This window comes from Psittacula echo, assembly GCF_963264785.1.
Source record: "Psittacula echo genome assembly, chromosome: 18".
Taxonomy (NCBI): domain Eukaryota; kingdom Metazoa; phylum Chordata; class Aves; order Psittaciformes; family Psittacidae; genus Psittacula; species Psittacula echo.
In genome coordinates, this window is record NC_137754.1 from 497,332 (window position 1) to 522,275 (window position 24,944).

General features: G+C 49.9%; 1 protein-coding gene across 1 annotated transcript in view; it reads right to left on the minus strand.

Annotated features, from left to right (window-relative positions):
• Positions 1 to 608: 608 nt before the first annotated feature.
• Positions 609 to 24,944, minus strand: part of CADM1 (cell adhesion molecule 1) — a gene marked incomplete at both ends in the record, with an annotated part of 122,728 nt that continues 98,392 nt past the window's right edge. The window contains 6 exons of the mRNA XM_080631718.1: positions 609 to 727; positions 1,217 to 1,348; positions 6,205 to 6,285; positions 7,678 to 7,731; positions 12,738 to 12,770; positions 21,446 to 21,517. Of these exons, the coding sequence (XP_080487844.1) occupies positions 609 to 727; positions 1,217 to 1,348; positions 6,205 to 6,285; positions 7,678 to 7,731; positions 12,738 to 12,770; positions 21,446 to 21,517 (491 nt within the window). The remainder of the gene's footprint in view (positions 728 to 1,216; positions 1,349 to 6,204; positions 6,286 to 7,677; positions 7,732 to 12,737; positions 12,771 to 21,445; positions 21,518 to 24,944) is intronic.

Here is a 24,944-nt window from a genome sequence, read left to right on the forward strand (position 1 = left end):
CGAGCGGGTTCTCGCTGGTCTTTATCCGAGCCTTTAGGACGATAGAGGGAATGGGACATGGGCACACTGAACTGCAAACTACGAAGTCTAAAATGTGCTGGTTCTCCTCCGATGAGCTCGAGTTCTGAACGGAAGCCGGTGACGAGAAAAAGAAACACCTTCAAGGAAACGCACCTACTCCAAGGGGTCCCAGCAGGCAACTCCCGGAACCCAAGAGGAAAGGGGAAACGAAGAGCCACAGAAACCCGAAGGGAACTAACGCACAGAAGCCCCTCTTCTTCCCAGCCTCCCCCCGACCCCAACAAACAGAAATTAAACAAGGCACAGAATCTTCTGCAAATGACTTCACTAAACTAAATCCAAGCCGGACTTGGCCAAAAAAAGAAAACCCAAACGAACTGAGGTGTCGAACAGCAGAGTGTACTTTGTGAGGAATATTTTTACACAGCCAATCCCGGACCCTCCCAGCCTCCGACTCTCCACCCATTGGCTTTTTTTTTCTTCATAAAGAAAAGACACAAGCTGGTTGCAACTTCCAATATCACTGTCTCTTGAGCGTTTAAATAGTAACCGTCCACGGTTGGACACCTCAACAAACCAAGGCTGCTCTAGATGAAGTACTCTTTCTTCTCTTCAGAGTTGTTTTGTCCTCCTTCTGCATTGATGATGGCTGTGTCTGCGTCGGCCGCATCATCTGCTCCTTTGGCTTCGTGAGTGAAGTATGTACCTGGAAGGGAAGCAGGAGGTTGTGTGACTGCTCGCAGGTCTCTGCAAGAGCACAAGCGATGAAGCCAAGAGTGCCAGGGGAAAGCAAACCCCTAACGGGAGAGCAGGGGACACTGAGTATGAGGGACCGAGCCACTGAGAGGCTCTTCAGCAGCAAGACCATGCTGCAAGCCTTGGTGCAGGTGCTCTTCCAGTCCTGCCCTGGGCATCCAGAGGAGCAATCCATTTATTATAGCAGGAGCTGGGCACTTGGCCTCCACAACCATGACAATACCAGGCTGCAACATGAAGCCAGCATTGGGAAACCCGCTCTCCTCCTGACCCAGCACACAGAACATGGGTGGGCAGCTCCAGCCCTCCTCCTTTCCCTGCTCCCAAGGGCTTTCAGGACTCTTCTAAGAGCAGCCAGGGTCCCTTGCACAAGACAAGACCCCGCCGCGAGCAAAGGGACACGCACGTCGCATCCCTTCCTCTTCCAGTTTTGTCTTACCTTTATGTCTGGCAAAATATCGCCCTAAAATGATGAGCAGGCAAAGCATTGCAAACACGACCACGGCCACGACGCCGCCGACCACCGCGTGGTCCACGCTCCGTATTGCCCCTTCCTCACCTGCACGAGAATCTGTTGAGATCAGAAGAGGAATAAGAATTCGGGACTTATTACGATGTGCTCTGAAGGGTCTGGCCGCGGCTGCTCTCGGGGCTGGAAAAGCCACCCTTGTGCTCTCAAAAGGAAGAGGGGTAAAGCACAGAGCTGCCTCCCAGATGAGTTGGGGCAGAGGAGCTCGGTCTGGAGCCCAACTCATGTGGCGGCTCGACTCGCAAGGTGTTTTCCGCTAGAAGCAGCAGCGCTACGACTACGCAGGTGAGAGGCAGCTGGGAGAGGAGAGATGGAGCCGGAGGTGGCTGCGGATTGGGGAGATTTCCCTTGAGTGCTCCCCAGATTCCCACCTCCCCAGGGATAGGGGCACAGGGAGCAGCAGGCCAATACAGGAACATTCGCCATGAGCTCTGGAGGAACATCGCTAACAATGGTCCTGTTGAAACATTCCACTTCGGCCCAAAGAACCACAACCCAGCCAAGCCAGCCCAGTAAAACCATTTACAACCGTCCTTGCCCCATCCCAACAAGATGATGCCTTTGCTGTCCAAAGCATCTGCAATGTCTGGAGACACACAATTCCTGACCCACAGTACAGAAACCTCTATGAAAGTGAGTGATAATTGTAGAGGCCTCCAACCGCTTTACTGCGCTTACTTAAGCCTTCGCCACACTATTAGTTTTCTTTCAGAAGCAACTCTCTCTTAGGACGCCGTCACTGGGGAGAGGAATGACATGTTTGGCAGGGGAACAACTCCGAAATGAACCCAGAATGAGCTATGGCCATGTAAAATGAATGTATGGCAGTGTAAACAATTTTAATTTAAGAACGCAGCTACATCAACCCTCACTGCAATCCTAATGGCAAGTGAGATTTATAACGTAGTAAAACACAATTATTCTCCCGCTGATTAATACATTAACATTTTGGAATAGAAGCTAAACCATTGTCTCTTTTTTCCATGGAGTCAAGCGCGACACCTCCATTAAAATGATTTACTGGCCATACCTTACAATTTAAGCACAGCAGCAACAGAAACGGTAAAAATCTTTTAACTTTACATGATTTGTGAAGTCATATGTGAAGGATTTACCATTTAAATCTTTCACTACAAGAAGCACATGGCCTATAAATCTGCCCTGCATGCAGTTGCCCAGACACCTAAGAGAAATGCATTTTACCAGGAAGACTGAGAGTGCAAATGCAAGTCCATTTCTAAGAAAGATTTATCTCCGTCTCCCTCCAAGGAGCAGAGCAAATCTCTGAAGCCTCCACCTCTAATAATATTTGAAGTTTATCGATCAAGCGTACAGGTCCATGACAGCTAAAGGTAATGGTGCTCTTTGGAGCCGAAACCTGATACAAAGCTTGTGAGCAGCAGCCCGGGATTTACGCTTTCTATCAATATTTCCAATTCTGCTCCAAGATGAAGGACCAGGGCCCCTAAGTGAATAACTCGTGACTGAGAGCACCATAAAGCGCCTTTTAATTAAAACAATCTGAGACAAAACCCCTTCGAGTGCTTCCTCGAGTAACTTTCATGAGCTCTGGCATGGGCAGCAGGAGCAGGGAGCCCCTTTCCAAGCTTACCTGGAAAGCTGAAACTCTGCCCCAAAAATGGTCCTGCAAACCAAAAGCACTGGCTGCCCCATCACCTAATGCAGGTCATTTGGCTGCAGTTCTGGCTCTGCTGCCTGCCAGCACAAGGGAAACAGCCCTTCCCTAAGAAGCGACTGTGGCAAACAGTCTGTGCAGAGCAGTTTACTGAGTGTGACTTTGTCTACCGGGACACGCAGGGCCATTTTTCTTCATTATTCCTGTTAAAAGAGACCTCTGTGAAGTGCCAGCATGAGTTCATTTTGTTATGTGCGTGGCTAAACAGTTTATCTTCAAGCTTAACAGACTACATCAAAATTACATGCCTTCTGAGGATGTCTGGTGGCTGCCAGCCATCCAGTGCCAGGTCTGTGGGGAGGTGGCAGTGGGCTCTTAGTGGCTGATGTATGTGTATGTCCATCGGACAAGACAGCGGATGGCTTTCCTGCCAACGTGCAGGACGCTGATGCCCCAGGAGCACCACGTGCAGGACAACGCTGCTTTCCCACCCCAATACATCCTCAATATGTAACTTCCCTACACAAGCTGCTCTGGCCATTCCCTTTGCTAGACACTCCTCCTTCAATGTCTCCTCTCTGCCTCATCTTCAACACCTCACCAAGCTTCACATGCTCCAATGCGGTGACCGAACATCAACCCCGTTCTGCCTTCCAGCACAGAAGTTTACTGTCACTCGTTATTTCTATGGTAATTTAACAGTTTCGAGTCTATGGGGCAAGGAGTAATTCCCCGAATTTGTACTGAGGAAGAGAGACCTGACCTTAAACCCTGGGATCTGCTTTGAAATGCTGCCTCCAATTCACAAAAGCTATTCCCCCTTCAGATCTATGATTAAAAAAGAGATCACAACTTTATTACTGAAGAGGGAGCAGACGAGATGGCAGGAACTGACAAAATGCCACATTATTTGCTAATCCTAATATGTTATTCTTCCTGAAGATTTGCTTTTCTCAGCACCAATTCAATTATAGATGCTACAAATCCTTCTGACATTTAATTCCCTCTTGTCGGAGAGCACTAAATGTATACATGCAGAGCTTTCCATTAAGATGTTAGGAGCGCGCTGGCCTTTGCATTGAGCACTCGGGAATCTCCCTGACACAGTCTGGTTCTGGCTTTGCTAGGGGATTTTTGGTGGGAGTGGGAGGAGGGAAGGAAGAGCAAGGAAGGGGCTGCCATGGCTGCATGTCGTGACGAACATGCACCGCAGCGTGGCTACTCTGCAGCTACTCCACACCGCGCTGCACCTACTGCTGTGGGCTGGTGCTTTGCTTGGTGCCAAAGCACCTTAAAGGAAAACTGCAGCACCAACGGCACAATCCACCTGCAATAACTGAGCAGATGCAGACAAAGTGCAGCACTGCCCCGTGATAGAGGGATCCCACAGTTTTCCCTGGTGTCGCACTGAACTCGTCTGCGTGAGACGCAGACCGACACACATCAGCAGAGAGCACCGCAGCCCCATTTCGAGTGGTGGACAACACAAGGCTTTGGTAGCTTTCAGTTCGGTTGTGCTCAGTATTTTAGCCAACTGCTCATGTCATTAGCAGAAGTGAGATGATGCCACTGAAGTTTTCCTTTAACCCAACAGGGCAGCTCATAGAATACTATACAGACAGAGAAGAGGCATTTCCGACCCATCCCTGCTCCTCACCGTACCAGCGGGACGTACTGAGTCAGGAGCAGCACACAGCAGGTGGTTTATCTTCCACATGAGCACTGTTAACACACACCTGCGCTGGAAACCCGCATGTTCTTACCTTTGGGCTTTATTTGCAGGGGGAGAGGCCTTTTAAAAATAAAGGTATTAACAATCTCCACTTTTCTAACACTTCTGCAGCCGTAATTGCTTAAATCAGCTCTCAAAAGCGTGCAGATTTGGTTAGCAGGATCCTGACAATGTGGGTCAACCCTCACAGCAAGCTTTAGCAAGGGAAGACTGTTCTCCTCCTAACTTCCCAGTAAAAAGGTTCCTCTCAGTTCTGGTTTAATGACTTACTGCTGCACTCCCACGAGCATTTCTCTTCTATTTCTGAGTGAGAGTTAATGTGAAGCCCTTGAGGTAGGACAACACGGGCTAAATTTGTGTGTGCATATCTAAGTTCATACACACACTAACTCCACTGACAGCTCCATGCTGCCCAGATGCTAACAGAACATCTGCAGCAGGGTGGGGAGCAGAAAACCTATGAATTTCTTTGAAGAATTCCTAACTTGGCCATGTTTTTTCCCTCTAAACTGGAAGTTCAGTTTACTAAATAAGGAAGGCACTGATGTGACTCAGGCTCCCCCAGGTCACAGTGTAGGTGCTAATGGCCTTAAGTCCCTGCTGTGCTTTGAACAACTGGGCAGCTAGCTATTCCTCCTCGCTACAGGGTAGGGCACCTACAGCTCGTGCTGACATTTCCCCACTGAATTTGGGGTTTCCAAATGCTAGAGCAGCACTAGAGGTTGGGGCAGGGGGAGGAACAGGCTGTCGCTACATCAGAAACACTATAAACCACCCCACCATGATGTGGGAGGACAGAAATCCCTGCCCGTGTATGACAGGATGAGCAATACCATTATTCATTACTACGGAGCGGAGCGGCATTAAGCACTCTGCCCCTACTCTAATTTATTGATGGGCTGTTAAAGAGTAGCATTAACCTGTTTGTTGTATTATAATTGCATTTGGTCTCATTTAAGCCAGAGAGATTTGAGGAGTTCACCCTTCGTCAATCAATAAGTGCCCCTTCAGCGACCCATTTCAAGATCGCTTCATAAGAAATACTGTGCTTTGCTTCAATCAATTTAATCCCTATGACAGGTGCTCAATGTTCTCTGGTGGCTTCTCGAGTCTCCTCTCTGCTAGGGAACAGAGCCCCACTCACAATCGATAGCAGCCGATTCATCAGCATCCCCCTGAACCAGGTGCTGATCAGACCCTAGTGGGGCTACACTGGCCCTCCCTGACTGGACTGGGGTCCAGGCGTGCTGCATCCGCCTAGCCACGTGCTCACAACTGGAGCAGGCAGCGGTGCGGCGATGCACACACAGCCATACGCCTGTACGCACAGCCGGATGTACAGCTGCGTGCCCAGCCATCCCGAGTACTGCAGGACACTGGTCTGTGAGGCTGGACCAACGCAGAAGAGACCCTGTTCCATGCCATAGTCTACAGTCTCTACATGGTAGGAATGAGAGGAGCATTGCGAGTGGCACGGACACACACACAGCTCGACCAGGAGAAGCGAAGACAGCTCTGCAAACTAGCTACCTGGACGGAAGGCAAGGGATGCATTACTTAATTGCACAGTTGGCAGAGCCTCCGTTGAAGCATTTAGCAGGACAGGAGTACCTGGAAGGAACAGCACACTGAGCAAACCCACAGCAGCAGCCACGAGCTCCACGAGCCATGAGCACGCACCCCGGCATTCCCACATACCCTTGGGCCGGTCCCATGGGCTCCCAGTGCTCCCCATGGAGAGCTCGGCTCCGGCACTCACCTGGACCACCGCCTGACAGCCCAGATGGACCTATTGCAGCTTCCCAGAGTTGGGCATGGGCTACGGGGCAGAGGGCAGCTGTGTTCGAGGCAGGGAATGGCCTGGGGCTCCTTCTCGATACCATTACCCTGCGTAATGGGGTGCGTCAGGAACCCAGAGAGCAACAAGCAAAACTGGAAATTCCTAGGGGAAAAAAGCCAACCAGGAGCCCAAAGGGATGCTCCAAAATGGGTGCGTGGGGGGGAATTTTTGCCTTGCATTCAAGATCCAGAATGCACCCGATACTCAGGAAAAGGCACTAGCTACGTGCCAGAGCCGCAGGCCGGGGCACACGAGGGAAGGTAGGGCTGCCAGCAGACACCCACTTTGAGGAATTCCTGTGTGGAATTGTTTCCCGTTCTTCCCTTCAGCCACAAAATGGGGCATTTTTCTTCAAAAAAATACAAATTTAAGAAGTAACCAACCATCTCAGAGCAGAACAATTATTGCTACTGCCCAGACACCTAGTGCTGCTTACCTTGCCAGGCCTGCAATAACAATGATTAGTACTGCTCACGTGTTAGAACACACACGGAATTCAGCAATCATTTCTGACCTCTTGGCCAAAGCATACCCTGAGTGGCTCACAGTGGATGCTGCTGCTTGGATCAGATAAAGGGTGAGTGTTTTATAGAACAGGATGAGGATTTAGGGGCTTGGTTTTTTTGCCAGTGTTTCTGCACTGGGTTCAGCTCCCAAGGGAATGGGGTGGATCCCAGCCCTTGGCCGGGCTCTTCCCGGCTGGAAGCAGCTGCGGGGCTGCCCTGTGCTGCCCTGCCCACTCTGGGCTTCCTCTCCATGTGCACTGGAAAATCAGTGCATTTCTAAAGACACTTGGGAAGACAGGCAAAACGGAGATCAGGGGTCTAGGCTCTATTTGCACCCCTGTTTCGAATATACCAACTGCATCCATAGAAGATGCTTTCACTTCTCCATCTGGGCCAGCACTAATTTGCAAGGACTGACTCTGAGGATGGGTTTATGCAGCTTTCAGCCCAGCGTGGATAAAGAGGTTCAGGCAATCGCCCCCTTTTCATCCCATGTCAGGAGACGTGGGCACACAGAACACCAAGCGGTGAGACCATGAGCGGAGGGATGGCTGCGCCACAGCAACGGGACAACGCAACGTGGCCAGGGTGCAGAAATCAGAGTGGAACCAGTATCTAGGGTAGAAGAGCAGCATTTACCTACGTACTAGCCCTTACCTGAGAGATCCCCATAGTCCAGCTCCTCTGCCGAATTGGGCAAGTGAGTAAAGCCTTACAAGTAAAAACAAACTCATTTTTCTCTGTGTTCCTCGAGTGACAAAAAACAACACACTTAAGAACTGAGGATGAATTTCTTGAGCGGGACAGAAATAATGCGTCAATCACTTGCCACCATCTGCCAGATAGGGCAGAGGAACCCGCAGGGCAGAACTGCAATCATTCCCTTTATAACAGACAGAAACATTCCTCAGTCTACACTGTTGGCACACCAAACATGGCATCAAAACCACTCACTCATAACAGCATGCAACGACCCTCAGACTCTGCCTTTTAGTCCCCAAGGGGAGCGATTTCCAATTGAGGCCAGGCCAATTTGGGCTCTGTGCACAGACAGCACTGGAAAAGGCCCTTCCAATTTGCCACATAAATCAGTCTTGGTTTGGGAATGCTGACAAGCCTGGCAGTTTACTGATCCGGGAATATTGTGGGTCGCATTTCAGAGCTGCCAGGCACCTGTACGTGCAGGCTGCAGGCTGGGGCTTCCGCTAGGGCATCGCACACAGGCTCCTTTTTCCCTTTCCCAAAGCTGATGCATTCACGGGAGAAGTCTCTCTCCCCAGAGCTGATAAAGCAGTTAGGTGAGACACTCTCAGGAGCACCAGGCAGCTACTGCTGCCTATGAAGTTGTTCTTTCCTACTCTCTTGGAGAGTTTGATGTTGGGGGCTGCTCGGGAGGGCAGACTATCTCCAGTGCCCTCCTCTGTACAGGTTACAGGGCAAACCCGTTCCTGAAGGCCAGAGATCCCTTTAAAGCAGGACCACTCCAGCAGGACCTGTGGTAGCTTCCTCTGGCTGCTAAAGCACGGGTGTTATTGGAGAAAAAAGAAGTGTTTCCCATGGAGAGACACCGGCATCACTGGGCATTGGTTTGGAAAGTGGCATCGTGAGCTGGGAGACTCTTAGGAACACCAACCTGGTTTTAAACAGCCAGGAGGTCACCGCAATGCTGGCGTGTGCAGCCTGTCCCCAGGGGAAGCAGCAATCCTCGTGTGGAGGGAGCACATTAAAGGTAAACCTGGCTCCTAGCGACTGCTGGTTAAACACATCAAGTCACCTGGAAGCTGCAGGGGATTTACCTTCTGAAGGGGGAAATGTTTAGATTAATGGCTGGATCTGTGTGTGTGTGCTGCTCTTGGCTTCAGGGAGCCTCCTCTTTTACTGGAACACAATATATAAATACCATCACAGGTGACTCCAGAAGCACTGGGCACGCAAACCTGGGCTCAAAGAGGAGCCGGTTGACTTTTCTCTCTCCAGAATTCCTTCTGTAGAGCCTTCCCTTTCTCTACATGCTCTCAATAACAAGAAAGGGCAAAGCTGCGTTTTCCACGAAGCCAAACCACCTTTTTTAGAAAAGAAAATGTAACATTCCAGTGATCCAGGTTCTCCCTGTGCCTGCTGCACTTCAAAATGCCACCGAACTGTATTAAAGCCTGTTGCGAGGCATTTTAAACACACAGTAGATTACTGCTTGGTTTCTCTCATTAAACTTTGACCTGAGCTATGAAAGCTCCTCCTCTTCACCCCTCATCAGGAGGAACTCCAAATCTGCTGCACCTCCTGCAGAAAGAATGGAACCTGCCTTGTTACTCTCTACCCAGACCCAACACGATGGTCATATGCACACCTCTAGCCCCAGAACTGCACAATGCTGCCTGAGCTGCCTACAGGTGTAAGGAAAAGACAATTTCTCTTTGTACCAAGCTGTAAATATCAATTAGGGGTTATATTTAATGCTGCCAGTTCCCTGGCATTGTAGAGAAACCTCAACATGTGCCAGGAGCTTTGTGATGTTTTACTTTATCTCCCGAGGGCTGGAGCTGTGAAGTATATTGAGGAATGCATTTACTTTCAGTTGCACCTTCAAAGGGGAACAAGGCAGCTGGACAGGCAGAGCTGCGTGCCAACAACACTGCAGAAGGCACTGAGGCCTTCTCCCTGTATGCTGCTTGCTGCCTATGGGGAGACCCATGAGAGCCCAGCAGCTTCTGGCTCAGCTCTAGGCTTCACACGAGTAAAACTCATTTTCAGAGACCGAGCGCTATCAGAAAAGGCAACAAGAGCTTAACACAGCAGTGTTAAATGTTCTCATCCAAAACCCTGCTAAGGCCCTAATTAAAAATTCATATGGGCCTCCGGGTAAGAATTTCCAGCTTAGAAAATCATTTACCTGCTAGATTATGGGCAAGGTACTTTCGTCCCTCTTCGTTCACGACTGGGATGCTTTCGTTATTTTAACCTCCACTCCGGGTTCCTGCTTTGCCAGCTTCAGAAGAGGTTTTTCTCGCCCTACCTTTCCATGGGGATGAGCAGAGATCCTGCCTGTGCTGAGGCAGCAGCACCTTGTCTCTGCCCTGCTGCGGAGCCGAAGGCAGCTCTGAGCCAAGCACATGTACATGCGTGTGGGGCTGCCCCGCCACAGCTACACCGCAGCATAACCCACTGCAACGGGCGATGCCCAAGGTCTGGAAGATCCTTCAGGAGCTCCTTCGGCTCTTTGCTTTTGACAGGGCAGGGTCAAAATTTGGGGAAAAGTGGAGGAATTAAGTCATCGCTCTCGCCGGTCATGTATAAGGTCATGGCTGCTTATACATGTCCTGCTTGTGCAGGGGGCAAAACGTGAGCCGGACGTCTCGTCCGATGGGATCCTTGGCAGGGAGGAGATCCCAGCCTGTGAGTGGTGACAGCGGCCAAGGAATAAAAACTGGCATGTGGGCTTTGAGGGGGAGAGGGGCAGGAGAGATGGAAAGCAGGGGCCTGGCAGGGAAAGCGCCTGCTCTCCATGCACGGTGGTGGGAGGCTCCGGCTGCGCATCAGCAGGGACCAGGGGACCAGGGACCCTGACAGGGCACCACGGGAGGGAGGGAAGGAGGGATTCAGCTCGGTAAACCCGGCTGAGTGCGCTGCAGCAGAAGCACAAGCCTTCCTGCCGGCCATGACCATGCTGTTATTGGAGTTCTGGCAATGAACAGTGCAGAGAAAGGAGAAAGTGCATCAGAAAACTCACAGTTCAGCTCTCAGTTTTCAACAGAAAGAGTTAACAATGTTCGTGCTTTAGGTCACTCATGCAGCGCTGCCGTCAACTCCATTCCAGAGGGGAATGGCAGGGGCTTTGCTACCGCCTTTACATGCACACACATACAGGACTCCTTCCCCCCAGTCCTCTAGGATACACTCCAAAACACTACGTGACTCAAAAATCCTTTCCCCAATTGAAGTATTGTGCTGGTTCCCACTAGCCTTACATTTCATTTTCTTTGCTACCAATCTCTTTTTCTTTTTGTCTTTCTTTCTCTTTTGGTTTGTTTTAGTTTTAATTCCCCCAATTCATTTGGAATCGTTTTTGGAGAAAATCCATTTGGCTGTAGAGTTCATGCCCATGCATTTCGAGTCATTCACAGACATGCTCACTCCCATCAGACATTGGTAAGAACAAATGGCCAACATACAGAAACACCTGGTATACTCCATACACACTCCAGCAACACAAGCTTGGAAAGAACCCCCCGAGTCTTCATGGGAAAAGCAGCCCCGTGGGCAAGCGCAGGGGGCTCGGTGCCAACCGGCTGGGATTTATGGCAGGAAAGTCTGTGGCAGGTCGCTGGAGTGGGACTGCACTGAAGGCAGGGTCCCTAGAGCCATGCTGAAGGCTCTGTACCAACTGCTCTCCCTGCACTCTGCATCAAGGTGCTGCTGAAGCAGGACACCCTCCTGCTGCACCCCACAGTACACAGCACTCACCATGAGAGTAAGAGGCGGATGGAGCCTGGCTTCCTTCCAGACCAAGCCTGGGTCTCTCCTGACCTTCCCGACTGCTCTCAGACCCTTCTAAGGAAGCAAAGTGCCAGGCTGGTGCTTCAGAGGCGCAGCCGGACCCTTAGCACCAGGGCAAACACAACTGAGCAGACCGGCAGGCAATGAAATGGTGCCACCACCCTCAGAGGCAGCTCTTCCAGGCTTTCCCTGTGCCCCAACCACTGGTGACCAACATTTTGCCTTCATCTGAAGTCAAACATGGAGAGAGAGACTGGCAATGTACAGAGAACAGAAGTTATGCTGCAGGCTGCCAGCTCTCATGGCAAGGGGGAAAAGGCATGGAGCAGGTAAGTTATCCAGGACACGAACTGCAAGTCCTTCCACTTGATAAGGGGCCTCACTACTCAACTGTCACTTCACTCAGTCCTACCTCTGTCACTGCCCCAGATACGCCAGGGAAGAGGTGGTTTTGTGTCACAAACTCCTAGTGATAAAAGAAAGGGCCAATTGATCAGCTAAGAGCAACTAAAATAGCAAACCCAGATATGGGTTAGCCTTCATTAAAGCTGTCAGGGGTTTTGGTTCCTTAGCTGAAAAGCGAGCTTGTGCCAAAAGCAGCATGCTCAGCTTCCAGCCTGACGTGACTATTGCGGCTCGCTTCGGAAGCGAAGGAAGCTGTCAAGCTGTTAGCTCGGCTGCCTCCAGCAGATGAGCAGGGTTACTTTGCTAGACTGCTATGCTGATAGGGAAGTGCTGTGACTTGTTTTCCAAGCCTCCTTCTGCACTGCAATGATGGGAACTTTGCTTCTGCCCATGACCCCTCTGCGGAGCATCCCCAGGATGCCAAACGCTGCCCTTGCCACTGGACTTCAAGAATTAAATCTGAGCTCCGGTTTCCAAAAGCCAGATTTCTTCTCCACACATGAAGCAACAGCGCCAGTAAGGAAGATGAGCAGGGAACCGCTCACTGCCTCGGCAATGCTCGCAGACATGCACCATTAACATGGGGTTTGGGGGATTGGGACCTGCCTGGCACCAGAACAGCTGCAAAGCTCACAACAGGAATGACAAAACCAGACAGACTTTCCAGCCTTAAACCCCATGTTATATGTATGAGGCGAGTCCACCTGAAGCATGGTTTTCCCTTGAAGACTGCATTTCCCTTTTTGCTTCCCCTTCCCAGGCTTGTCTTGCCACTCAGCAGCGCTGAGAAATAAGAGAAACAGGAATGTGATACCAACCGTGAACTGCCGGTTCTGTCGTCGCCGTTGTGTCTACACACGGGAACAGAGGATTGGAGGAAGGGAAGAAACAGGAGGAACAGCATGCAAAAAAAGGGAAAATGGAAAAAATGGAACAGATAATATATGAGCAAGCTTTCAAAGAACATTGCGTGACAAGCAATAATAAAATGAAAGGCAAAAAGCATTTGAAGTGAGTTGCACTGTTTAGAAGACATGCCTCCAGTTCAAAAGCTATGAGCCTGAGGAAAACAGTAAATTTGCCTCTTTTTCCAGGACCTTGCCACAACGATTACTGGTGGGTGCAAAGTCGGGGGAGCAGGAGGCGGGGGAGAACACCCACACCAACGCTGCAGTTGGTAAGGACCAAAACAGAAGCTCGGGACCAGGACAAAGAGCCCACACTTGGCACAGGGCTTTTATGCATTCAAACATTGCCATCATCCACTCCCACCTCTTCTTCTCCTTCACCCAATGCAGGGAACCTCCAGGCATGTTTGTACACGGCCCAGCCTCCTAACCTGGAGCCTTGCCAAGGCGGCAAGCCAGGGCTAAAGCCAAAGGGCTGCTGGAAATCTCACGTCTGGTACTGAAGGTGCGAGCAACAACTCTGCCTTGGCTACACCAAGCCTCAGACCTGCCAGATGCTTTTAGGTGTAGAAATGTTCTAGAACTGGCAAATGGAGACGGACATTACCAAGCCCTCTACTACAACAGCCACCTGGGTAACAGCTATCACTAAGTACAATACACTGGCCCTTTTCTGGTCAGGAATCTGAACCTGATTTCACCCCACACCTACCTACCCCCCATCAGAAATGTCTTGGGATTTGCTGCCTTGCCAAGGGATTGATGCTTCATCTCCTCACGGATGTTTGCAACAGGCTGTTTTAAAGACTGACCAAATCTGAAGGCTTTCTATGGCAGCATCCTATGCTATTCCCCCACACCAACAGCTCTAAATCATATTCACTTGTGTTATCCAAATTACTGGCTTATTTAGCTATCGAGACTCATCTACTTTTTGTCCGGTTCTACACATCCTGTGATGTTGGTTGCTTGTGTTAGTGGGGTGGGCTCCTCCCAACGTTACTGTAACCCCACAAATCCCTACTGCTATTCTGGAGCCCACAGCAAAGCCCAGGTTTTGCACAGCTCAACTCTGATGCAGGCAATGTTTAAATGCATATACCCCCATAAGCGTAAAGACGCGCTCCACTGCCTGCTCCTGCAAAGCAGCCCGGAGCTTGGGTTTTGAGACAACACCAGACAGTTCACACTGGCGCTTCCCCTCGCTCACATGCTGTCGGGAGCACCCCACACGGGGCATCCCCCTGCACGTTCCGAGGCAGCAATGGAAAAAGGACCCCCCGCTCCTTTGCAATTTAGCTGAGGACAGTCCAGGTCTGGATCTGTGAAGCACCAGCGGAGACAAGAACCATACAAGGAATACACAATACTTACAGATACAAGGTCTACATGCTTTAATTATGAAAGCAAAACAAATAAACCCTGCACAATTGAACAAACTGCACCAAGATTTGCATAACAGATTACCAAGCCGTCATTAGCCTGCTTGCGCTGCCAGTGCATACTGTTCTTGGCTTGGCAACCCAGCCTAACACACGCTTAGAGGCGCCAGCCCGTGCTCCCGCGGCAAGGGAGCTTCCCAAAGCCGAGGGAGAGCAAAAGCCAGGCTCTGCTTTGCTGTTGGGCAGCCGTCCCCAAGCAAGGCTTTGGTTTAACCAAGCAAATGGTGGAGGGGAAAATGGTGGTGAAGAGGGGGAAAGCTGTCATTTAGAAAGGGCTGTAAACCTGAGCATTAATTCCTGAGATAGCGTCTTGGCATCTATAAATAGTCTCAATTTACTGTCTTCCTGAAACAAAAAAAGTTATGTCAGCTTTTATGCTCAATAGAGAATCTGCTGAAAGTAAACTTGTATTCACGTGCTGGAAGAGATACTGGTGAGGAAACAGTGCAAATGGACAGTGCATCTCGCTTCCCCGGCTGGGGACAGAGACCGACAGGTTACAGAACACAAAGTTCTCAAGCGGTTGTAAGTGCGAACAAATATCCAAGTCAAACAACATGTTGGCTGCAGCTGGAATGACAAAGTTATGATTAGCAAATGGGTTGGATGGTAGCAATAGGAAACACAGACCAGTTAAAGTTTAGCATGAGTTTTCCAGCAGTCCTTTTCCATCCCAGAGTCTTCTTTGAGAAGAAGGCTGTACAGACACCATGCTCCAAGAGGAATAATCCCGTGTTAAAGCAAAGCAAAGAATGTCCCCTGACACCAGCACACAACACAGCGGTTCCATGGCAAAGGAGAGAAGTATCATCAAATGAGTCAAACTGTGCGCGCAGCCAACTTCTCCACTGCTCTTCCCAACACGGGAAGGAACACCCCAGCCCCGCAACACTGCTGCTACAACCATCCACCCTTTTGAGATGGACTGGCTAACTGTAACCGTGCTCCCCTGAATTCCAGGTACATGCCATTCACTTTGCCTTCGCTTTTGAGAGCCACCTTCATATGCCAGACCAGGTGTACATATGCTATATAATCCTAGAATAAAAATCATCTCCTCTCCTCAAATACAGACGAACAAGAAAGTCCTTGATGTGCTCCTGACTTAGCTACGGTTGAAGGAAGCACCAAAAAGCACCGTTCTGGGTCCTGAGCCCCAGGTGTGAGACAACACCAGACTGCGAAAAGCAGTCACACCATCACACAGAGCTGATGTTTATCATTTAAACCGGTAAGTTGGTGCTGAAAACAGGCTCTTTCACGAGATGTGGCAGAGAGGACATGGAAAGCACACAAAGAGCCCAGCATGGTTCTTTCCATCTTAAGAGTAAGGCTTCTAATCGGTAAGAGAACAAAGCGTGCTGTCTGGGGAGAAGGAAAACAATGCAATAGTCCTTCAATAGCTATGTGTACAGAAAATCACCAGAGCACTGGTTTATAACTAAAGGAGGTGCCCCAGAAAGGAGCCGCTGGCCTCTATAAAGCTGCATAATCATCTTTTAGCATTGATCTAGGAACTGAGTTTAACGCTGCCAGCTCTGTGATGAAGACACCATCACGCATCATCTTGTGATGCACATGGTGTTATCTGCAGCTAAGAAAACATGAATGACACCCAAGGTTTTGGCACTCACCACTTCATTAGGCAGCTACACAAGCATGCACACACACACATATATTCACACATATTTGCAAAATCACCACATGAAGGCATCTGGGCAACACTTGGTTGAGTTCCGAGCTCCGTCACTGGGCCCCCGCGTTTCCTCAAATGGATTCTCTCCAACTCCAAACTGTTTGTGCAGTGTCACAGACCAGGCCCTTTAAACCTGTCCATAAGGAGTCCACAGCCTCGAACAGAATGAGCATGAGGGAGGAATATTGAAACCCTAGCAGCAAAATTCCATTCACCAACTCGAATGCCTGAGCTGCAGCCCCAGAGAAGCACAGGATACGCTGGGGCTGAAAACCACACAGCTATTGTAAAGAGAATTACAGCAGCTCATCACCAGTATAATGGCAAACCACACTTTTCAGACTTAAGGAGGTATTAGTCACTGTATGTATCTCTTTGATATACTGCTTTCTCAATTGCTTTCTGAACTGAAAACAAGAGCCGATCTGATCACTGACTTGTGGAGCTCTGATTCTTCCCCATTTTCCAGACTCCTTCATCCGGAGTGACCATGGAGAGCCTGAACTCCTTCATGTGGCTGCTCTCACAGCAGCCCTGGGGACCAGCACACTTACAAGTGATTTCTGCTTCACCTCAGGTCCTCAAGGCTCAGAGGAAGCCCTACAAAATTCCCTGCCATTCCCACTGGACACACACCTGCTGGTGTTGGACATTAGCAGAGATGTTCTGTTTCAGTAACAGCATCAGAGGGTGGTCCCAGGGGCAGAGGAGCTGGTGCCTCTTTCCCCAGGTCAGCAGCACAGCACTGCTCCTTGGAGGATGGATGGACACGCACCCTGCGTTACGATACTCAACGATGAGCCTCCGTAAAGCATCTCCAGCTTGTGCTGACAGCTTTTGCGTACAGGCGCGTTGCAGCGCACCCCTGAGACACTTTGATTTGTGGACCAGATGTTCCACAGAAACAATCACAATCTGCATGGGGGTTGCGTGTGACAAGAACAAAAGTATTCCTAATAGATGCTCTCCTAAACACACACATTTCTGCCCAGCAGGACAGGTTCTGTGCTGCTTATGTGCTGTTACCACCAGTACAACCAGGTGTGACAGAACCGTGCCTGCTGCTGACTGGACAGAGCACTAAAAGACTGAATTTTATCTCATTTTATTTCCCTGTAACGGGCCTATCAGCCACTCTATCTTCCTTTATTCCCTTTAATGCGGTCACATCCTGGATGAAAATGTCAGGAGAGTGCAGCATCATCTTTAAATTAACTTGACATTTTACCAGGGACCTGCTGAAAAGCCAAAGCCAGATGGTACTAAATAATGTGGGGGCACAAGGCTGTGAGCTGAGCCCTACGTGGTGCCACTGAGCCCCTGGATGGGCTGAGCACCACCACAGGTAGCCACGGGCATGAGCAGCTGAACCCAAAGGGATGCAGGGCCTGCAATCCATGTGGACCAGAGTCATTCCCACGCTGCCTCCACACCTCCCACAGACCTACCGCAAGGGAATGTCAGCACCCAGTGCCTCTTGCTGCACCCTTCCCAGCCACCACTACTTTGGATTACTGTGGGAATGAACCCTGTGCCGCTGCAGGATTTCACATGACCGGCTGCCAGCAGGGAAGAACCAGCTTCTACTGAGGACATCATCATCTTCCTCATCTACAGGAACACCTCCGGTCAAACAGAGCTAAACCTGCTGCCTGCACTGTGTCACCCCCTGCATGCATACCCACCCCTGCTACGGTATATCCAAGACACAGGGGGTTAAAGCACAGTCTAAAAGGCCCTTAAAGAGAGGCCACAGTGGAAGCTGCTGGCAGTTTTAAGATGAGCAGCAGCTCTGCAGCATCAGTAGCACCCATTGCCAAGCTCAGTGCGTGTATGTCACCCCCAGGCCTCCACCAAAGCTGTTGCCAAGGTACCTGCATGACTCATCTGCAGAGAGAGTGTGATAAATGCAAACATGCATGGACAAGTAACCCCGTGGATCCCGGAAGAGTGAGGGATGCTCAGGAAGGCAAGCAGAAAGCCCTGCTCTGCGCCATGCCCGCGGATGAGGGCCAGGCTGTTATTAAGAACCTTTATCTCCCAGGAAACAAGAGCTGCCCAAAGCCAGCATTTCAAGGGACAACTCCAGGGGTAATTCAAATTATGCAGTTTGCTCTGCTGTATCGTATTGTACATCTTAATGAACAAAGCCACAAGGACAATTTGAACCGATCAGAAAGGGCTTGCCAGCGATAACAGCTGAAGCACTGAAGGACGGCTGGAATATCAATGCAGTTGGAGGATATACGAAAAGGATCAAGCTGTCACGCAGGAAATCTTTTCAAGCATCTACAGTGAAGCAAAGCAACAGTGACAGAGGCAAAGCTTTAAAGGTCGTGCTGTGTGGAAACTTGACCGCTGCTCAGCCTTCCCCTCTCCTGGAAGGAAGCAGCAGGTTAACTCACAGACACCTTCCCCACCTCCCTGCACGGAGCCTGCAGAAATGGAACACGACCTGGATGTGCCAAGCAATTGGGGCTGATGCATGGCTCTAGGCATGCACCTGGCTGGGTTTGGGGGGGATCTCAGGGCACCCAGGAAGCACAGTGCACCCCACAAGCGCAGGGATAACGCCCCTGCTCCATCACATTCCTGCACATCACGCTACCTGTCCTCCCCCACTTGCTGCACCCACTGCTCCAGCTCGTGTTGGCTGAGCAGCGTCTATCACCGCACAGGGATAACAGGGCAGGACAAGGCTGCTTTTCCATTTCATGTCCGAACACATCTGGAGTAGAAAAGAAAGATGTCTGTCACGGGAACCTGCAGAGGAGCATCTAACTGACCATGCATGCGGAGTAGCAAATGCAGCCCTTTGAGATTGTTCCACGTGAGAGTTTTAACAGGGGAAAATGGATTCAGGACAAGTTATCTCCCATAACTCAGAAGAAGCAGTTCCAAGAATTCCTAGGGGCAGCTGCGAGAGCTGACAGCACACCCACACCTGAGCATGGGACATGGAAACGAATCAGTGCAGGGCTCTCTCTAACCCTTTCTTAACAATATTTTACGTTAAAGCAAGACAATTGTTTTCCAGAACACTCTGGTTCCAGGGGATGTGAACTAGGCTGGGTTATACAAGCAGCAGCAGGGAAAAGGAAAAATAAAACTGATTCCAAGCAGCAGCCAACCTGCCAGCAGAGGCAAGAACACCCCGTCTGCCACCCAAGCACTTCTGTCACACCACAACAGTATCTCAGTGCTTTGGTGAGCATGGGAATTAAGGTATCAATTGTCTCTCAGGGCTTTAAAAAGGGTTTCAACACTGCTATGCTATGTAATTCTAGAGATTATGTTAATTCGACCTAATTTTTCCCAGTGACAAAGTCTCTTAACTACTGAAGAGCAGAAGTTGCCGCAGCCTCACGCTGCCTGGCTGCTGGAAAACATACCCAGGCAGGTCCTAGCAAAGCCTCAGCTGCTTTTTGTGGGCAAAGCACACTGAACCTGTGGGCAGAGGATGTGAAGACACACATCAAGAAGACTCAGCGCCAGACTGGTGGCAGGGAGGAATATAAAAATCTCTCTTATCGGCATTAACTAATCTTCTTCCTACACCCCGTGAGCAGGAACTGCTGGAATCAGTGAACAATATAACATTTTCATTACTTTTCCAGCCTCTTCAGCAGCTCAGAGCCAACAACAAAATGAATTAAGGAGGTGATGGAGACCCAGCTGGGTTTCGCCAACAGGATGTCAGCAAGCTTTGAGTTTTAGATCCTCCACCATGGCAAACAAAGGAGGGAAAACGGGGCAGCCACACGCTCCTGAGCTCAAGGCACTTCTGCCATGCTAATGAAAGAGTAACCGGCACTTCTGCTGGCACAGGAAATTAAGAGCTGCTGGTCAATGCATCTTTGGGTGCCTCTTACAGTTTTCCAATGCAGTTGTGCTTCCCCATGGAGCAGCACCCTCACAAAGGGCAGTGCTGATCCTGAGGGCAACAGCTTGCTCCAGCGGAAAGCCACCAAGGAGAAACAGCTGGGATAACATCCTGCCAAAGGTCCTCCCTCCCTTTGAAGACCATCATCCCTAAAGTGACAGGCTGATAACAATCCAGCTCCCAGGAAAAGGGCAGGCATTTGCTGACAACCACATGGACTTAACAGGGTCGATGAAGCACCAAGACCAATTCTTCCTTTCAGCCTTCCAAAATTCACTGAAAGCATTAACAAATCACCATAAAGCAAAGGAGAATGGTATGCGTGTCCATGACACCCAGCCCCAGGGACCAGGCTTCTCAGCAAGCGGGGACTTTCATCAAGTGTGACACTACTCTGAAATGAAAGCTGGTTAAGTTAAGGAAGTAAAAACAGAACTGAAACAAGGCGACCAAATGGCAAAACAGGAGCACGTTCACAGTGGAGCACCTCAAGCATCCAGACCCGGGTGCCTGTAGTCCGGGTTTGTCCATAACCACCTGGAAGGAGGAAGACAGAGAAGGGCCAGGTCCAGAGAGCGCGACGGCGGGTGGCCCATGGCGCACGGTAAGGCACACTGGGAGAAAGGCTTCAATTGCTCATCCATGCCAGCCGGGTCTGACTTGGGTGCCAAAACCTCAGAGGGAGAGAAGCCACGCACCCCGAGCAGGACAGTCAGGTCAGCTGAGCAACGGCAGAAGAGCAAATAAAACGTGAAGGCATTTACACGGGGGATGCTTTACAGCAGCGATAAACATTATGCCATTAGCTACTCAACAGTCCATGCTCACCTTCGGTTTGCCACCCCTACCTCAAACAAAACAAAAGGCAAGCAAAAGCAAAAGCAGCAGCTGACATAGAAAAGATTGGGAAAATGGCAATGCAAATGATTACAAAGAACTCGGAAAGGCCTTTGGCATGAGGGGAGGGTTGGGTCTAGTGGGGAAGGGTGATGGATGCAGGTAACAGCACATGGCGCCTCATGATGGGCTGGCTGGGTTTGTTCCTCTTGTGAGACAGGGAAAAACCCACTAAAAGCCAGCTCCTCAAAAAGGGTCCTACGACTGGATTCAAACTGACTGGTGGAATTCCCTTTTCTGGGAGAGCAAGGCAGAAGCCTTATTACAGAGAACACTGAGACATGAGAAAAAACATCTAGAGTCACACCAGGCGAATTACATTACTCAAGACCCAGCTTTCTGCTTCCAAGTATGAACTGCTCAGAAACTGACAGTGATGGGGGTGAGGCGGAAACAATGGCCTGGATTAACTGAGCTATATGGCTGTTTGCATCCTTCATCTGAAAGCACCCAGCACCAGCCACCAGTAACCGCACGAACAGCTTGTCCTGCCAAAGCAACCCCTGCCTGTCACAACCCCTGCAGCAGGGGCCGTGCAGCTCCTGAACTGCCCGAGCACGACCTGGAGGAGTGTTTGCAGAGAAAAAGGTGAAGTGCAAGTGACCTGTTTGTTGTTTTTCCCCAGGCTTCATGCTCGGCTTATATACACAAAAGACAATAAACATTCAGGACATTTCCAATGGTTATGAAGGTACCGTACCTGTGATGGTGGTAGGGATGGTGGTGGTAGTGGTGGTGGTTGTTGTGGGAGGAGGGATAGTTGTGGGGGGATCTGGATAAAATATAAAAAGGAAAAATAATAATAAAAAAGCAAATTAAGAAAACCCAAGCAGAACACAACAGCGGTCAATAGTGAGCACAGAAAACCAAGGACACAAAGAAGCAGCGCGGCTGGGGGAGACCTTTCTTGCTTTCCTCCTCCAAGAGCCAGGGGCCAGAGCCCACAGCAGGGCACGGCCGCAAGCTCCATCACAGCACAGGGATGTGCTGAGCTGGAAAGCCTGGCCCCAGAAACCCTCCCCCTCTTGCCTTCCACAGCGCTAAAAAAAACAAAGTAAAAGAACAAATAAAGCCCAGCATAAATTAGTCAATGAGAGAGAGAGAGAAATGGGATGGGAGAGGCATAAGGAAAATAAACTGCACGCTTTCCACAACACAAAGAACAGTTCACAGGTACAGGCAGAGACACGGGGGGCTTGGTTGGGTTTCTACATATACACTTGAAAACCCAGGCAGGAGGTTTGTGTGAGGGGACCTGCTGCGCCTGAAGGCTTAACATTAAGAGCCCATGAGAACATCTCCCTTCCTTCCCAGGGCTCCTGACATCCCTCTTCCAGGAATGCACGCCAGCAGGATGTTAAAAACTACCTCAGTGGTAGTCATAAATACACAGGAATGAGAACGTCCTTCCTAAGCACCAAGGGATGAAGAAGTTCACAGAGATCTTTTCATTCCAAAGAGCCAAAGTTTGCTGACAATTTCAGCTGAATGGTTTGGCTATTGGGGCGCTGTTACTGAGGAACATGGCTGTGGGGACTATTCCATCTGTGAGCGATCACCGTGTTCCAGACATGCCTGGGCTGCGGAGGCTCCAACGGTGCCGCTTCTCACTGTGCTTGCATTACGTACAGGGGCACATCCTCCTCATGAGTACTGGGCAGGAGCGCGTAGATACGAGAAGATGTCAGCGAATAATAGGTATTGATGCCCAGGTGATCAAACTGAATGTGTTAAGCAGTTGGGGAGACTTTGAACTACGAATTCATTCGCCAATAATAGAGCATGAAACATTTCATGGGCTTTTGATTTTACGTCTCCTCTATAGCACGTCAACTTTTCATCACTAACGCATCTGCTACTCTTTTATCTCCAAGCGAGCTCTCTCAGATTCCCTAATTAAGACATCTGAACTTTAATTATATGCTGCCCCTTTCTTATATTCCATACAACTTCCCCAAAGTTAAGAAACCTCAGCATTTGCTTCACTGTGGAGCACTTGTATTAGGAGCAGTTGTTATCCCTTCCCTACATTCAAAGCATCCCAGTCCCTGCACTTAGGACAGAGAACTTCTTCCTTGCTCATAATGCAAACCCTAGGAGTGCTGGAGACTGAAACAGCAGAACCAGAGGCATAAAGTCCCTGGCCTTTCACCACGCTGCATGGGATGATGCTATGCAGAGATCTTCCTGCATAAAATCTTCCTCCATAAAATAAAACCAAAAGAAGGTTCCTAATTGTGCTAGAAGGTTCTAGCAAACCTGTCTGCCCATTCCCACGGCGAGGAGAAGCATGGAACGAGCTCTAAAAACAGGCATGGTTTGGTGTGTCAGTGTGATTGGGCACCCCTGCCTCATGTGTGCCTTAAGCACAGCTTGGCAGCAGCTATTCTGCAAGCCTTGCCTGCTGGAAGCCATCCACATGGAAAACCATTTAACTGCCTCTCGTAGCTATCACTGCATACAGCCATACAGCTGCATACCCCATACAGCCCCTGGGTGCAGAGGGACTGTGTCTGTTGTCCCCCCAGTTCCCAAGTTAACAGGATTTGGGGAGCCCTGCACGGGAGAGAGCCAGCCCCGCTGGCTGAGGAGCAAGACACATCCTCCACCAACATCCATACTGCACCTACAGAGACGTGTCTGGGAGGACACGGACCCCGGTGCTGCTGCAATATCACATTGCAGTGGGGAAGGAGCCGAGGGCTGGAGATGGGAACACTCCCACTGCTGAGTGGGATGCGACCAGTGGCAGCAACTTCCTCAAGTGACAGCCTGAGCTGGGTCAGTCCCAGGGCCTTCAGCTGATGGCTGCAGCTCCACCACCACATCAAAGCCTCTGGGTTCGGATTCTTTACGGACTCCAGAGTGCTGGATGCTCATGGGATGCTCCCAAACATGCAGAAACCAGGTGGGATAGGATGTAAAACCATTACCTACCCACAAGCTCCTGACAGACCTCAAAAAGTGCTCTCCTACTTGGCCAAAGTGTCCCAAATAGGGTCCCGCAGGTTCATATCCCCTGGGTCCATGCACCTCCTTTAAAACAACATTGTCCCAGGTCTCCTCCCATGGATTTAATCCGGAGGGAGCTGCACTGCATGAGTCCCACACAGTCCAGTTCTCACCCACATCTAAACCACAGAATTAACAGTGTGTTTCTATGAGCCCTAAATCCAAGTCATTAACACTGGAGAGGGCTCATCTAGCACTTGCCTGGGCTGAAACAGGTACATAAGGAGTGAAAGCACCTCACCTCCAATGGCTCTATGGCAGTAGCTCTCCCTGGTTTCCATCTGCTGGGGAACTGCCCATGTCCTACTCCAACTTCTTTATTCTCCACAACATTGGTGTTTCTTTAAACACCGATGTAAACCAGGTATTTTTTAACACCATGAGCACACAAAGAATTCCACCATAAATGCATATTTGACTTCATTTTGCAACTGGAGTCTTTTGGACCTACAGGCACTACCGGTGTGAGGTGGCAGATGAGTTCAGTTTCAGCCCAAAAGCTGTAGCTTTGTTGTTACCTTCAGCCTTTGGGTGAGTTTCTAGGACTGGGCATAAAATCACTCACATGCAAGTGGCATTCAGACAGGCAACATGAGGTCCTCGACTATTAATCTGTATTGGAGCAAGAACAAGAGAATGTGGACTGCAGAGCTTCAAGCTGCTGTTACATGGCCTGAACTTCAAACCAAAAGCAAGCTCCTGTCCCATCTCAGTAGAACCATACAATTGTTTAGGTTGGAAAAGACCTTTAAGATCCTCAAGTGCAGCACCCACCACAAGCTTAGCCCAGGCACACAACAACCACTCTTAACCCATAAAGTTTAAATATGCAGCCCAAGGGAATTGCTCATAATTAAACAGGAGGATCACTCTCCGGGTGCCTACTGAATCTTCATTATATGCAACGCCTGGTGACAGGAGCACAAGGTCTAAAGCAACGGCAAAGTAATGCAGAGGGACTGAAGAATTAAGGTAGGTACTTAACAGCACTTTAGAAAGATGCTGAGGCACGGTTTAGTGTCTGCTCAGCCGCCACAGACAGGCTTAAGGCATCTCATTCCTCCAGTTTCTTTACTGGTTTGTAATTGTCTGGGGATGCTGGCTGAGCCTTCAGCAATTGAACTTCCTAATGAAAGACCTGGCCGTGCCCTCCCCTCCCGGATCACTGCTGAAGACACTGCGGAAGG